Source organism: Muscardinus avellanarius (assembly GCF_963383645.1).
Source record: "Muscardinus avellanarius genome assembly, chromosome: 5".
In the NCBI taxonomy this organism is placed as follows: domain Eukaryota; kingdom Metazoa; phylum Chordata; class Mammalia; order Rodentia; family Gliridae; genus Muscardinus; species Muscardinus avellanarius.
This window is the reverse complement of record NC_137790.1, coordinates 76,745,988-76,760,219: the sequence shown is the minus strand read 5'-3', so window position 1 is coordinate 76,760,219 and position 14,232 is coordinate 76,745,988. Positions and strand designations below refer to the sequence as shown.

General features: G+C 41.9%; 2 protein-coding genes across 2 annotated transcripts in view; one reads left to right on the top strand and one right to left on the bottom strand.

The window, feature by feature from the left end:
• The window catches only part of PAK2 (p21 (RAC1) activated kinase 2), a gene marked incomplete at its 5' end in the record, with an annotated part of 50,313 nt that overhangs the window by 33,950 nt on the left and 2,131 nt on the right, over nucleotides 1-14,232 (bottom strand). The window lies entirely within an intron of this gene.
• LOC308263378 (DNA-directed RNA polymerases I, II, and III subunit RPABC5-like) lies at nucleotides 5,517-5,711 on the top strand (the record flags this gene model as incomplete). The annotated part of the gene is made up of 1 exon (XM_080696376.1): nucleotides 5,517-5,711. The coding sequence occupies one exon, from the start codon at nucleotides 5,517-5,519 to the stop codon at nucleotides 5,709-5,711; it is 195 nt and encodes a 64-aa protein (XP_080552502.1).

The following is a 14,232-nucleotide window of genomic DNA, read 5'->3' as shown; positions in this document are numbered from 1 at the left end:
TAAAAAACATTTCAAGCCAGGCATGGTAGCCCACGCTTGTAATCCCAGCGCTTGGGAGGCTGAGACAGGAGGATTGCATAGTTTCAAAGCCAGCCTCAGCTACTTAGTGAAGCTCTCAGCAACTTAGTGAGACCCTGTTTCCAAATAAAATATAAAATAGGTCTGGGAGTATAGCCCGGAGGTACAAAAGCCACTGGGTCCACCCCTAGTACCAGACACACACACACACAAATCTCATTTTATCTACTTATTGAATTCACTCGTACACATTTCCTTCTCTAGCTCCCTTTTTTGGTACTGAGGATTAAAAACCGTTTGAACATTTTTTCATGTATTTTTCAATTGACACTGTATGTACAAAATCAACACCACCCTCAATACCATGTGTGGAGAAGGGAGGAAGCGGGGTGAGATGGGCACCAAGTGCTCTGTGCATGTATATCTCTATCACTCTAAACTTCATTATGATGCTCGATTACAATGCACCAATAAAACAAGCTGTGATGGGACATGCCTGTAACCCCAGGATTACTTGGGAGGAGACAGGAGGATCAAAAAGGTTTGACCACAACCTCAGAAAGAGGCAAGACTCTCATCAACCTAGATACCCGATCTTAATAAAAATAAACCGGGTGTGGTGTGCACGCTTGTAATCCCAAACTTGGGAGGCTGAGACTAGAGGATCGCACAGGTTCAAAGCCAGCCTCAGCTACTTAATGAGGGTCTCAGCAACTTAGTGGGACCCTGTTTCCAATAAAATATAAAAATAGGTCTGCCCAGAGGTAGAAAGCCCCTGGGTTCCACCCCAATACCATAAATAAATAAATAAATAAATAAATAAATAAATAAATAAAGAAAGTAGGGTTGGGAGTGTGGCTCAGAGGTAGAATGCCTCTAGGTTCAACCCCCAGTATCACCAAACAGTTTTGCACATGCTAACACACACTCTACCACTAAGCTATACTACCAACCCCTATCTACTTTCCCTTTTAATGTCTATAAAATCTAGAGGGAAGCTAAGCATGGTGGCACACACCTGTAATCCCACTACCTGGGAGGCTGAGATAGGACAGATTGAAGGACAGTCTCCGCAAGTAGTAAGACTCATCAACCCAGGGAGACCATTTTCAAAATAAAAACAACAGATAGCCTCAGCTACTTAGTGAGGCCCTTTGCAACTTAGTGAGACCCTGTTTCAAAATAAAGAATCAAGCCGGGCGTGGTGGCGCACGCTTGTAATCCCCGCGCTTGGGAGGCAGAGACAGGAGGATCGCGTAGGTTTGAAGCCAGCCATGCGCGCTGGCTTAGGAGACCCTGTTTCCAAATAAAAATGTAAAAGTAGGTCTGGGAGTGTAGCCCGGAGGTAGAAGGACTTCCAGGAACCCCAGTACCACAATAATAATGATGATGATGATGATGATAATAATAATAATAATAATAATAATAATAATAATAATAAATCAAAAATAGGTCTGAGGGTGGAGCTCAGAGGTAGAATGCCCCTGGGTCTCAACCCCAGTACTACAAAAATAAATAAACAAAAGAGGTCTGGGGATGTAGCTCAGAGGTAGAATGTTTCTTGGTTCAATACCCAGTACCTGCCCCAAACACACACAAACAAACAACAAACAAAAATTCTGGAGGAATGCCACTTTTATTTTTAATTTGGTAATTGTATCTTCCCCCTCCACCTGGGATTACAGGCATATGTCCATAGAGTCCAACAACAAGTACTTCATGTTTTCTTTTCTTGGTATTAGAGATTGAATCCAGAGGCATTTTATCTCTGAGCTACACCCCTAGACCTATTTCATTTGGAAACAGGGACTTGTTAAGTTGATGCAAGTCTTATGGGTGCCACCACGCCCAGCTCAACTGTTCACTTTGACTTCAGTCTTTTCTGAATTTCATTTTCGACGGTTTCTATTGCTATGCCTTCAAATTCACTAATCTTTTCTTCTGCAATGGCTACTCTACTCTGCTGTCCTATTATCTGTTTTTTCTCAACTCAGGGAGATCACCAGATTATCCTGGCTAGTGCCACTGCCTAGAAACTGTCTCCAGGCAGAAAGCTGGACCAGCGGTAGGACTCACCTCACTTATTTCTTCTCTCTTAGGAATCCTATTTGTTCACTGCCTGATATCCACTGTCTTGAAAACTGTTGCTTTGCATGTTTTCTCCAATGCTTTAGCTCCTTAAGGTGAAAGGGTAAATTTAGTCCCTGCTGCTCCACCTTGACTGGATGTAGAGGAAGTTGTACTGTCTTTTCTGTGGTATCATAAAACTTGAGGGAGCTGTGATCTCCATGCACTCACTGTGGTGAGTTCTCAGTGAGTATCTGGGAATCACATTCTTCAGACCTTTGAGACTTTTTCTATTATTTCCTCCACTTTAATTTGTTCATTATTAGTAACTCATAACTGTTACCTTTTCTTTCATATTTTCCATCTATATATTCTTGTATAACTCTCTAGGAGCATTTTCTTGATTAGATTCCAATCCTCTTACTGATACCTTTTGCTTTGATGCTCCTCTCAAACCCCCAGTACTAGAGATTGAACTAAGGGGCATTCTACCTCTGAGCCACACCTTCAGCCCTTTTAATTTTTAATTTTGAAACAGAGTCTCACTAGGTTGCTGAGAGTTCTAGCTAAGGCTGTTCCTAAGGCTGATCTCGAACCTTCAATCGTCCTATTTCAGCTTCCTAACTACTTGGAATTACAGACATGTGCTACCATGCCTGGCTCATTTTGGTACTTTTAATATTGATTTCCCAAAAGTTATTTCTCACTGTTCTTTGAGAATCCCTTTTCTGTTTCATTATTTTCTTTGACGGCTATACGGTATTTGGTGCTTTTGCCATCTGGATATTCTATTTTTGGTTTTTTTTTTTGTGTGTGTGGTCCTGGGAGTAGAACCCAGGGGCCTCCTACCTCCAGACTATACCCCTAGCCCTACTTTGTTTATTATTTGGAAACAGGGTCTCCTTAAATTGCTAAAAGCCTAAGTTGCTGAGGCTGACTTTGAATCTGAGATCATCCTCTCAGCCTCCCCAAGTACTGGGATTACAGGCATGCACCACCAGGCCTAGGCTGGGTATTACTAGTTTGTTAGTTTTCTCCCTACATTATTTGTTTCTTCAAAGTGTCTTTAAAAATCTCTCATGTTTAAAGGGTTCTGGCAAGCTGAGTGTTGTGGAATATGCTTGTAATCCCAGAACATGGGAGGCCAAGGCAGGAGGATCATGAGTTTGCAGACAGCAACTACTTGGTGAGACTTCATTTCAAAATAAAGAATAAGCCAGGCGTGGTGGCACACGCTTGTAATCCCAGCATTCGGGAGGCTGAGACAGAAGGATCACAGTTTGCAGACAGCCTTAGCTACTTAGTGAGGCCCTCTGCAACTCAGTGAGACCCAGTTTCAAAATAAAGAATAAAAAAATAGGGCAGGGGGTGTAGCTCGGAGGTCGAATACTCCTGGGTTTCATCTCCAGACCTGCAAAAAGAAGGAAAGAAAGAAAGAAAGAAAGAAAGAAAGAAAGAAAGAAAGAAAGAAAGAAAGAAAGAAAGAAAGAAGGAAGGAAAGAGAGGGGGGGCAGGGCGTGGGGGCGCACGCTTGTAATCCCAGCATTCAGGACTCAAGAGACTGGAGGATCATGGTTTGCGGACAGCCTCAGCTACTTAGTAAGGCCCCTTGCAACTCAGTGAGACCCTGTTTCAAAAATAAAGAATAAAAAATTAGGGCTGGAACCAGAGCTAGAATGCCCCTGGGTTCCATCCCCAGTACCACAAAAAAAAAAAAAAAAAAAAAAAAAAGAATAAGCTGGGCATAGTGGTGCATGCTTATAATCCCAGTGCTTGGGAGGCTGAAACAGGAGGATCACATAGGTTCAAAGCCGGCCTCAGCTACTTAGTGAGGCTCTCAGCAACTTAGTAAGACTGTTTCTAAAGAAAATATAAAAGAGGTCTGGGAGTATAGCCTGGAGGTAGAAAAGCCCCTGGGTTACACACACACACACACACACACACACACACACACACACACACACACACAGAATAAAAAATGGAGCTAGGGTTCAATCCCCAGTACTGTGTGGAAAAAAAAGTTTTGGCCTCTTATATCCTTAATTATTATTTTCTATCTGTTCATACAAAAAAGTATTAAACAGCTAATGGGGAGATAAACTAGTCTTTTTACTAAAGATAGGGATGGGTAGTACCTAAAATATTTTTCCCCTAGAGCATTTTGTTTATCCAGAGAAAAATCTTTAACCTCTTGTGTTAGCGCTATGAGTCAGGCTACAAGTATTTGGAGAGCAGGGCAAATTTTTTATGCCAATCCTTCAACCTTTCCCGATTCCCCTGAAAATAGAGGCCTCTGGTTTAAATTCTCATGAAATAAATGCAAACATCAGTCCCCCTTCTCCAAGATGGGGGTTATATTTGCATGGCTAAATGGGGTAAGAGAGGACTGAGCCTTTGCTATTTCCTGTGTAGATTTCCAACTAATTCCCTGACTTTTCAGCCTGGCTGTCACACCCTCCCCTCCACAGAGTACTGTATGACTCTAAATCCTGAGTCTCTGGGGGTTTTTAAAGGAAAGCTGCTTCACTTCCCATAGACAATAGGCTCTCCTAGTGCTTAGGGGCTCTTTCGGCTCTGCGTAGCCAGAGGCCTATTTCCCACCATTCTAATCTTCCAAATGTATACTGAAAACTTTACACCATTGTCTCCTCTCCTGCTCTCTGCCCTTATAATAATAATATATATATATTTTCCCTTTTTTGGGTGGTACTGAGGTTCCTGGAAGCCCTTCTACCTCCGGGCTACACTCCCAGACCTATTTTATACTTTTTTAAAATTTGGAAACCGGGTCTCTTAAGCCAGCATGACTGGCTTTGAACCTGCGCGATCCTCCTGTCTCCGCCTCCCAAGAGCGGGGATTACAAGCGTACGCCACCACACTTGGTGCTAATAATAAATTTTTTTACACCCATTTTAGTTGAGTCTTTGGAAGATAGTAAATAGAATGTGGTCAATACTTATGTTTGAATATTCTATAAATTACAAACTGTAAGCCGGGCATGGTGGTGCACGCACACTTTTAATCCCCGCGCTTGGGAGGCGGAGACAAGAGGATCGTGCAAGTTCGACCCTGTTTCCAAATAAAAATATAAAAAATAATAGGTGTCTGGGAGTGTAGCCCAGAGGTAGAAGGGTTTCCAGGAACTCCAGTACCACCAAAAAAAAAAAAAAAAAAAAAAGAAAGAAAGAAAGAAAGAAAGAAAGAAAGAAAGAAAGAAAGAAAGAAAAAACAACTAAACCAACCAACCAAACAAAACCTGTAGCTGGCCGGGAGTGGTGGCACACGCTTGAAATCCCAGTACTTGGGAAGCTGAGACATGGGGATGATGGGTTCGTGGCTAGCCTCAATTACTTAGTGAGGCCCTCCACAACTCAGTGGGACTGTTTTTAAAATAAAGAATAAGATCTGGCTGGATGCCGCCACCGCCGCCATGATCATTCCCGTGCGCTGCTTCACCTGCCGCAAGATCCTGGGCAACAAGTGGGAGGCCTACCTGGGGCTGCTGCAGGCCGAGTACACCGAGGGGGACGCCCTCGACCTGAAGTGCTACTGCTGCCGCCGCATGCTTCTAACCCACGTGGACCTGATCGAGAAGCTGCTCAACTATGTGCCCCTGGAGAAGTGACCGGCGGAGCCGTGGGGCTCCCGCCACGGGCAGCGCCTGGCCACAGCTTCCTGCTCCCCTGAAAGCAGCAGGCCAGTGAAAACTCCTACAGATCCCCTGCATGTCCTGCTGCCTGGCCTGGTCTGTGGGGCTCCCTGTGCCTGTGAACCTGCACCCTCACATCTGGGTGGCCGAGCCCCAGCCTGGCTGGGTGCTGGGCCAGTCTCACCCATGGGTGGCCTTCCAGAAGTCTTCTACCCCAAGGCTCTACATCCCTTTCCTCCTGCCAGTCCATCGGGGTGGACGGCGGTAGACATGGCCTCGCTGCCCAGGGGCGGGCAGCAGCCCAAGCCTAGAAGGTCCCTCAACAGCCAAGAGCACTCGGAGGCCTACATTTCACGCTCATGTTCTGGACTCCAGGCCAGGCACAGAGGCCCACGCCTCTGGGATCTAAACCAGATTTTCAGCCGGTCATGGTGGCGTACACCTGCCATCCCAGTACTTGGAAACTAAAACAGGAGGATTGCAGGTTCACGGCCAACCTCAGCAATATAGACCCTTTGCAACTTATTGAGACTCTGTTTCTAAATAAAAAATGAATAAGCCGCAAAAAAAAAAAAAAAAAAAAAGAATAAAAAGTAGGGCTGGGAGTGTAGCTTGGAAGTAGAATGTCCCTGGACTCAATCCCCAGCACCACAAAACAAAACAAAACAAAACAAACAAAGACAGAAAAGAAAAAATGTTGCCAGGAGTGGTGGTACATGCCCAGAACCCCAGTATGTGGGAGGCTGAGACAGAGAGATCACGGGTTCAAACTAGCCTCAGCAACTTAATGAGACTCTGAGTAATCTAGTGAGACCTTTTCCAAACAAAACAAAAGGGGTAGGGAGGCTGGAGTTGTATCTCAGAGCAAGAATGTCCCTGGGTTCAGTCCTCAGTACCACATGAAAACAAAACACAACAAAACAAAAAAGCTGCTTAATAACTTTGTACATACTTACTTAGAAATGTTACTGCATACCATTCTTTACTTACAAAGATACTAATGATCTAGTGTTTGTAGGAAACTTGTCTTTTTTTTAACCAGTGTTGACAGATTTGTGCTCAGATGTCCACCTCTTCCCTAGGTCTTTGAGGCACATATACTTACTTGTAAGAGGTGTGGCCACAATTAAGAGAGCAGGGCACACCAATCATGGAAAGGAGCAGAGATAAAAAATGCAACTGTTAAGCCTGCAGAAAATTTTGCTGTCTTTACTAAAACATACAATTATATCTACCACAACCAACCTCTCATTTTCTACTAGTCTGTCTCCGAGTAACATCAGGTTATGCCCTCTACTTCTTTTTATGTCCCTTGGCTTTTTTTTTTTTTTTTTTTTTCTTGTATGTTTTTATGGTTCCAGGGATTGAACCCAGGGGCATTCTACCTCCAAGGTATACCTCCGGCCCTTTTTATTTTGTCCTTAAGCCTAAGATCCTCCTGTCTCAGCGTGCATGTACTGGGTAACAGGTGTGTGCCACTGCGCTCAGCCTGTACCTTGGCTTCTCACTCAGTACACTGAATATATGAGAAAACATCTGTTAACCAATTATAAACTAATAGTTTAATTTGTATACTGTTCCTAGCCAGTAGAAATACAATTTCATGTACCTTAGAAATATGTTTCTTATTTATTTATTTATTTATTTATTTATTTATTTATTTATTTATTTTTGTGGTGCTGGGGGGTAGAACCCAGGGGCTTTTCTACCTCTGGGCTATAATTCCAGACCTATTTTATATTTTATTTGGAAACAGGGTCTCACTGTGTTGCTGAGAGCCTCACTAAGTAGCTGAGGCTGACTTCGAACCTGTGCCATCCTCCTGTCTCAGCCTCCCAAGCCCAGGGATTACAAGTGTGCGCAACCACGCCCAGCCTTTTGTTTCTCCTTTAAAAAAAAAACCCCATTTAGTATCCCACTTCTGGGATTGTCCTTTATCCTTTCTCTATGCATATGGCTGGGGAAATGACATTTTCTTATATAACTCTGACACAGATAATTGGTCCAAGGTGGGCATCTAATTCAAGCCAGGTAAGCCATAGTTTCCCATACTGCCAACTGTGGTTAAGTGCTTCAGGGGCAATACATGACCTAAACAGATATCACACCCTGAGAATAAGCCTACCTCCATGATTAAAGTTCTAAGAAATCAAGCCTGCTTTCTGTTGAGGGCTATCATTTCCTAACATACAGAGCAAACCTACACTGAAATAAGAAAGAAACAGAAATCAGGTACATGCAAAGGGAAAGTATAAGATTCACAGCAAAAAAATAATCCCTGGTTCTTGTTTCATTTAAGGGCCAACCACATTTTTCAACATGGGCATGATAAGAATTTAAAGAAACAAATTAAGGAAAGTGTCATGTATGTTAGGGATATAAAATGAAATTACACCTAACAGATTAATCTACTTAAAGGAAAATGACATAATATCCTAAAAATCTGTTCTTGTTTTGTGGTGCTGGGGATTGGACCCAGGGGAATTTTACCTCCAACCTACACCTTCAGCTCTATTTTTAATTTTAATTTTGAACCAAGGTCTTGCTAGGTTGAGAGTCTCACTACTTACTACTTACTGAAGTTGTCCTCCAACCTGGGATCCTCCTGTCTTAACCTACCAAGTACTGGAATTATAGGCATGTACCACCATGCCCATCTTAAAAATCTGCTGAAAATCATTTGTTTCCATAAGTACTTCCTATATTTTAGTATTAATGGGGATATTATGAAACAGTATGTAAAACAAAAATACTAAAACAAGTCTCAAACTGAACAATGTTCTGAAAGGATCTTACTGTATAAACTGGCTATATACTTTAGAATAACCAGAATATAAAAAAATAATTTTATGCAGACATTTTAGCTTTGGAGAGGAAATTGTTCATGTTTTATAAAATAAAAGCAAGTCGCCGGGCGTGGTGGCGCACACTTGTAATCCCTGCACTTGGGAGGCTGAGACAGGAGGATCGCACAGGTTCGAAGCCAGCTGTGCTGGCTTAAGAGACCCTGTTCCAATAAAATATAAAATAGGTCTGGGAGTGTAACCCAGAGGTAGAAGGCTCCTAGGTTCCATCCCCAGTACCACTAAAAAAAAAAAAAAAAAAAAAAAAAGAGCAAGTAAACTTTCCATTTTGCTTATCAACACAATCCTCCACAGGGTATCTCCCAGGCAATCAAATCACTCAAAGGGAAGTATTGGACAACAGATAAAACTTCTTTTAATAAAAAGCACAACTTAAGCCGGGCGTGGTGGCACAGGATGAGACTGGAGGATCACGGTTTGCAGATAGTCTTAGCTACTCTTAATGAGGCCCTCTGCAACTTAGTGAGACCCTGTTTCAAAATAAAGAATAAAAAAGAGGGCAGAGGGTGCAGCTCAGAGGTCGAATGCCCCTGGGTTCCATCCCTAGACCTGAAAAAAAAAAAAAAAAAAAAAAAAGCACAACTTATTAGCGTCCCGGGTATAAGGGGGGGGAGATTCTTAGAATCATTTCCCAACTGTAACCCCAACTCCATTAGACAATAAAAATGGCAGCAGGCAGGCAGCAACCTTTAGCCAAGTGGTAAAGATTCTGAGCCTCATGTTGACAAAAAGTACATTAAAAAGCAGCAGATGCAACCAGGTGTAGTGGCACATGTGTAAGCACAGTACTTGGGAGGCTGAGACAGGAGAATAGCAGGTTCAAGGTCAGCCTCAGCAACTTAGTGAGACCTTGTTCCATAACTAGAAATAAAAAGGAGCTGGGCGTGGTGGCTCACACTTGTAATCCCAGCCTAGCATTCGGGAGGCTGAGACTGGAGGATCAAAGTTCGCAGACAGCCTCAGCTACTTAGTGAGGCCCTCTGCAACTTAGTGAGACCCTGTTTCAAAATAAAGAATAAAATATAGGGCAGGGGGTGTACCCTGGAGGTTGAATGCCCCAGAGTTCCATCCCAGACCCACAAATAAATAAATAAATAAATATTTAAAAAAGGGTTGGAGGGTGTAGCTCAGAGGTAGAACTCCCTTGTGTTCAATTCCCTGCAACACCCCCCCACACACACACACACCCATATGCTACTATCACAACCTTTAGGTTCTTCACCTCTCAGGTTACTGAAGCCCCAGTCCAAGGTTAAGAAAACCCCTATCTGTTTAAAAGGAAAAATGGACTGTTTTTTGTAACAATTAGTGGTTATACTCCTTTGTACTTTTGACTTAGAATAGCTTCATATTGTGAAACTAAATTTTTTTTCTATTACACAAAAGAACATTCTTTAAGAAATAGGTAGAGAAGTATGGTCTAGTATTAATATAAGAATTAGATCTCTGGATAAAAAAGGATGTTTACATATCTATTGTCTTCATAACCAACCAGAAGTGAAGGTGCATATAAGTTAAATAATTAGATGTGAAAACTGTTTTGGTTAATAAATTCTACACGCTAAGCACTAGTTATCTGAATAGAGTTTAGAAAAACATGCCAGGACAATGGCTCACTGCTATTTTCATTATTGAAACTATAAGACTGGCTAAGCCATTTCTCACCTGGGCTACTGCAAAAGCCTCCTAACTAGTTTCCAACTTCAATCTTAGACTTCCAACAAAATCTGTTTTCTATACAGCTATGAGTTTCTCCTACCTAAAACAGAAATGTGACGAGGACTTTCCCCTGTTTAAATTCTCTAATGGTTCCCCAGGAAACAAGACAAAATCTGAGCTGTGTAGCATAGAATACAAGGCCCTTTGTGACCTGGTCTCTGTCTACCTCTGCAGCCCCTCTTGTCTGTAACCCCCTACACACACCATGCTAATTCTCATCTATCTCTCCTCTGTGCTCTCAAGTCCCACTGGACCGCACCTCAGCACCATGACAGTGCCGCGGTCCCTCCTGTGGCTGGGCACTGAAGCACGCTCTTTTCTAGCCACACAACACTTACTGTTGTTTCACTTATTTGTGCTTCAGCTCTATTTTATTAGGAAGCCTTTTCAAATACAACAGATTAGGCAAACATCTTACACCAATCCTTCATCACTCTTCACAGTTCCACTCTAGAATTTGCTTGGTGTCATGAGGGTAAGGACACTGTCTGCTTTGTTTATCGCTGTATCAGATCACTCACAAAGTACATGCAATACATATCATCAAGCAAGTGAAAAAAATTTGTTCAGTCAGGTTGCCATAAAAGATAGAATTTTATGTGCTTTTACATATAAAGAAAAAAGCCTCTGTACAGCAAAGGAAAAAACAAAAAAGATCCAGAGAACAACCTGCAAAATCGGAAAAAACATTTGCAAATGCTGGGCCTGGTAGTACATACCTGTACTCCTAGTATTTGGGAGGCTGAGACAGGAGGACTGCAGATTCGAGGACAGCATCAGTGACTTAGCAAGAGTCTCAGAAAACTAGTGAGACTCTTTCAGAACAAAAAATAAAAAAGGAATGGTGGTTTGGCTTAGAGGTAGAATGCCCCTGGGTTCAACCTCCAATACCACTTACACATTAAAAAATATTCGCAAACTATTCAACAAGGAATTAATATGCAGAATATACATGAAACAGCAAAAATGATACATAATCTGATTAAAATGATCTGAATAAACATTTCTCAAAGACATGCACATGGCCAACAAGTATATGAAAAAATGCTCAAAATCACTAATCACTTGGGAAATGCAAATCAAAACCACAAGGAGAATCATCTCATTCCACGTTAGAATAGTTATTAATATAAAGCCCAAAATAACAAATGCTAGAGAGAATATGGAAAGGGGAATTCTTATACACTGTTGGTAAAAACGTAAATTAGTACAGCCACTATAGAAAACAGAATGGAGGTGCCTCAGAAAGCTAAAAACAAGTCAGGTGTGGTGGCGCACGTTTGTAATCCCAGTATTTGGGAGGCTGAGACAGGAGGATTGCAGGTCTGTGGCCAGCCTCAGCTACTTGGTAAGGTCCTCTACAATTTAGTGAGATCTTGTTTCAAAATAAAGAATAAGCCGGGTGTGGTGGCGCACGCTTGTAATCCCCACGCTTGGGAGGCTGAGACAGGAGGGTTGCGCAGGTTCGAAGCCAGCCTCAGCTACTTAGTGAGGCTCTCAGCAACTTAGTGAGACCCTGTTTCCAAATAAACTATAAAATAGGTCTGGGAGTATAGCCCGGAGGTTGAAAGCCTCTGGGTTCCACCCCTAGTACCACCAAAAAAAGAAAAAAAAAAAAAAAGAAGAAAGAAAATGTGATGTATGTGCATGATGTAGTATTATTCACCCACTGGAAGAAAAAAAAAAAAAAGAAGAATGGAAAGCTGGGGGTGGTGGCACACGCCTGTAATCCCAGTACTTGGGAGGCTGAGACAGGAGGATTGCAAGTCCAAAGCCAAAGCCAGCCTTGGCAATTTAGTGAGGCTCTGAGCAATCTAGTGAGACCCTGTCTTCAAATAAGAAATCAGGTTGGGGTTGTAGCTTGGAGGTAGAAAGCCTCGCAGTTCAATCTCCAGTGACAGACAGACAGACAGACAGACAGACACACACACACACACACACACACACACACACACACAAAACAAAAAGTAGGGCTGGGAGTGTAGTTCGGAGGTAGAGTGCCCTGGGTTCAATCCCCAGTGACACACACACACACACCCCAAAATGTAGGGCTGGGAGTGTAGTTCGGAGGTAGAGTGCCTTAGGTTCAATCTCTAGTATTGCCCCCCAAAATAAAAACCAAAAAAGGATTAAGCCAGGCACAGAAAGACAAATACTACATGCTCATACTCATGTGTAAAATAAAAAAGCTGATCTCGAAGATGTAAAAAGCAGAGGAGTGGTTAATAAAGGCTGGAAAAGGGGAAGAAAGGATGGAGAGAAGTTGAAGTTGGTTAATTAATTATAATTAATTTTGGTACAAACTGGAAAAATAAGTTCTGGATTTGATAGCACAGGAGGGTGACTATCAATAACAATAATTTATTATACATTTTTAAATAGCTAACAAGGAGGATATTTTTTTCTCAGTACTAGAGATAGAACCCAGGGGCATTCTACCTCTGAACTACATCTCCAGCCTTATTTATTTATTTATTTATTTATTTATTTATTTATTTATTTATTTAGTGGTACTGGGGTTCCTGGAAGCCCTTCTACCTCCGGGCTACACTCCCAGACCTATTTTTTATATTTTTATCTGGAAACAGGGTCTCTTGAGCCAGCGTGGCTGGCTTCAAACCTGCGCAATCCTCCTGTCTCTGCCTCCCAAGCACGGAGATTACAAGCATGCGCCACCATGCCCAGCCCCCAGCCCTATTTTTATTCTTTATTTTGAAACAGGGTCTCACTAAGTTGCTGAGAGCCTCACTAAGCAGCTGAGGCTGGCCACAAATCTGTGATCCTCCTGTTTCAGCCTCCCAATCACTGAGATTACAAGCGTGCATCACCACACCCAGCTTAAATTTAAAAAAAAAAATGAAATAGGGTTGCATGAAATTGCTGAGGCTGGCCTCAAACTTGGAATCTTTCTATCTTAGCCTCCTAAATACTGGGATTATAGACACGTCCCACTGTGCCCAGCTTTCCCCACTTTAAATATACTGACTTAATTACTACGGAAGGTGAGGATTTGGTTCTCTCCGGCATATTTCTTTACTTTCTTTCCATGCATAATTTTTTGGTTCATTTTATCTTTCCCTCTATCCTTTAATTAATCCACTCTATCCTCAAGTATGCCAAGTACACACCTGATCATTTCTGTTACATAAACAATTCTTTATTTTTGCAGTACTGGGGGTTGAACCCAGAGGCACTCTATCTCCGAGCTAAACCCCCTAGTCCTATTTTTAATTAATTAATTTTGTAGTACTGGGGATGAAACCCAGGAGTTTTTTTTTTACCTCCAAGCTACACCCCCAGTCCTATTTTTTTATTGTTTATTTTGAAACAGGGTCTCACTGGGGGCTGGCCGCAAACCTGTGATGATCTTGTCTCAGCCTCCCAAGTACCGAAATTACATGCAAGTACCACCATGCCTGGCTCGTAAACTTTAAAAAACACACTTTTGGCTCGTAAACTTTAAAAAACACACTTTTACCAGGCTCTTTGGTTCTAACAAAGAGTTTTTCTGGGGGTTGGGGGAGTGCTAGGGATCAAATCCAGGGCCTCATGCAGCATGTAATTCCACTGAATTACATCCTTAGTTCCTCATGAAATCTTAATAAAATTAGAAATAAGTGATATATGATTATCTGAGTAAGTTTTTAACCGATGATTATATTATCTTGTTTACAAATCTAAAATTTCCAAGATTTTATCAATGTTAATGTAAATTTCCATCAATTATATAATCTCAAATTAATTGCATATTAAGTATTCTTATATTAAAAAAAACACCATTCTTCCCCTTCGGTTTACCTCTCCATGTAGGCTTAGGAGATTTATCTTTATCGCTGCTTATTCTATTAGAGCTGGATTACCATATTATTATGATAAATAAATCCCTTATTTTTATTCAAAGATAACAGTGTCCA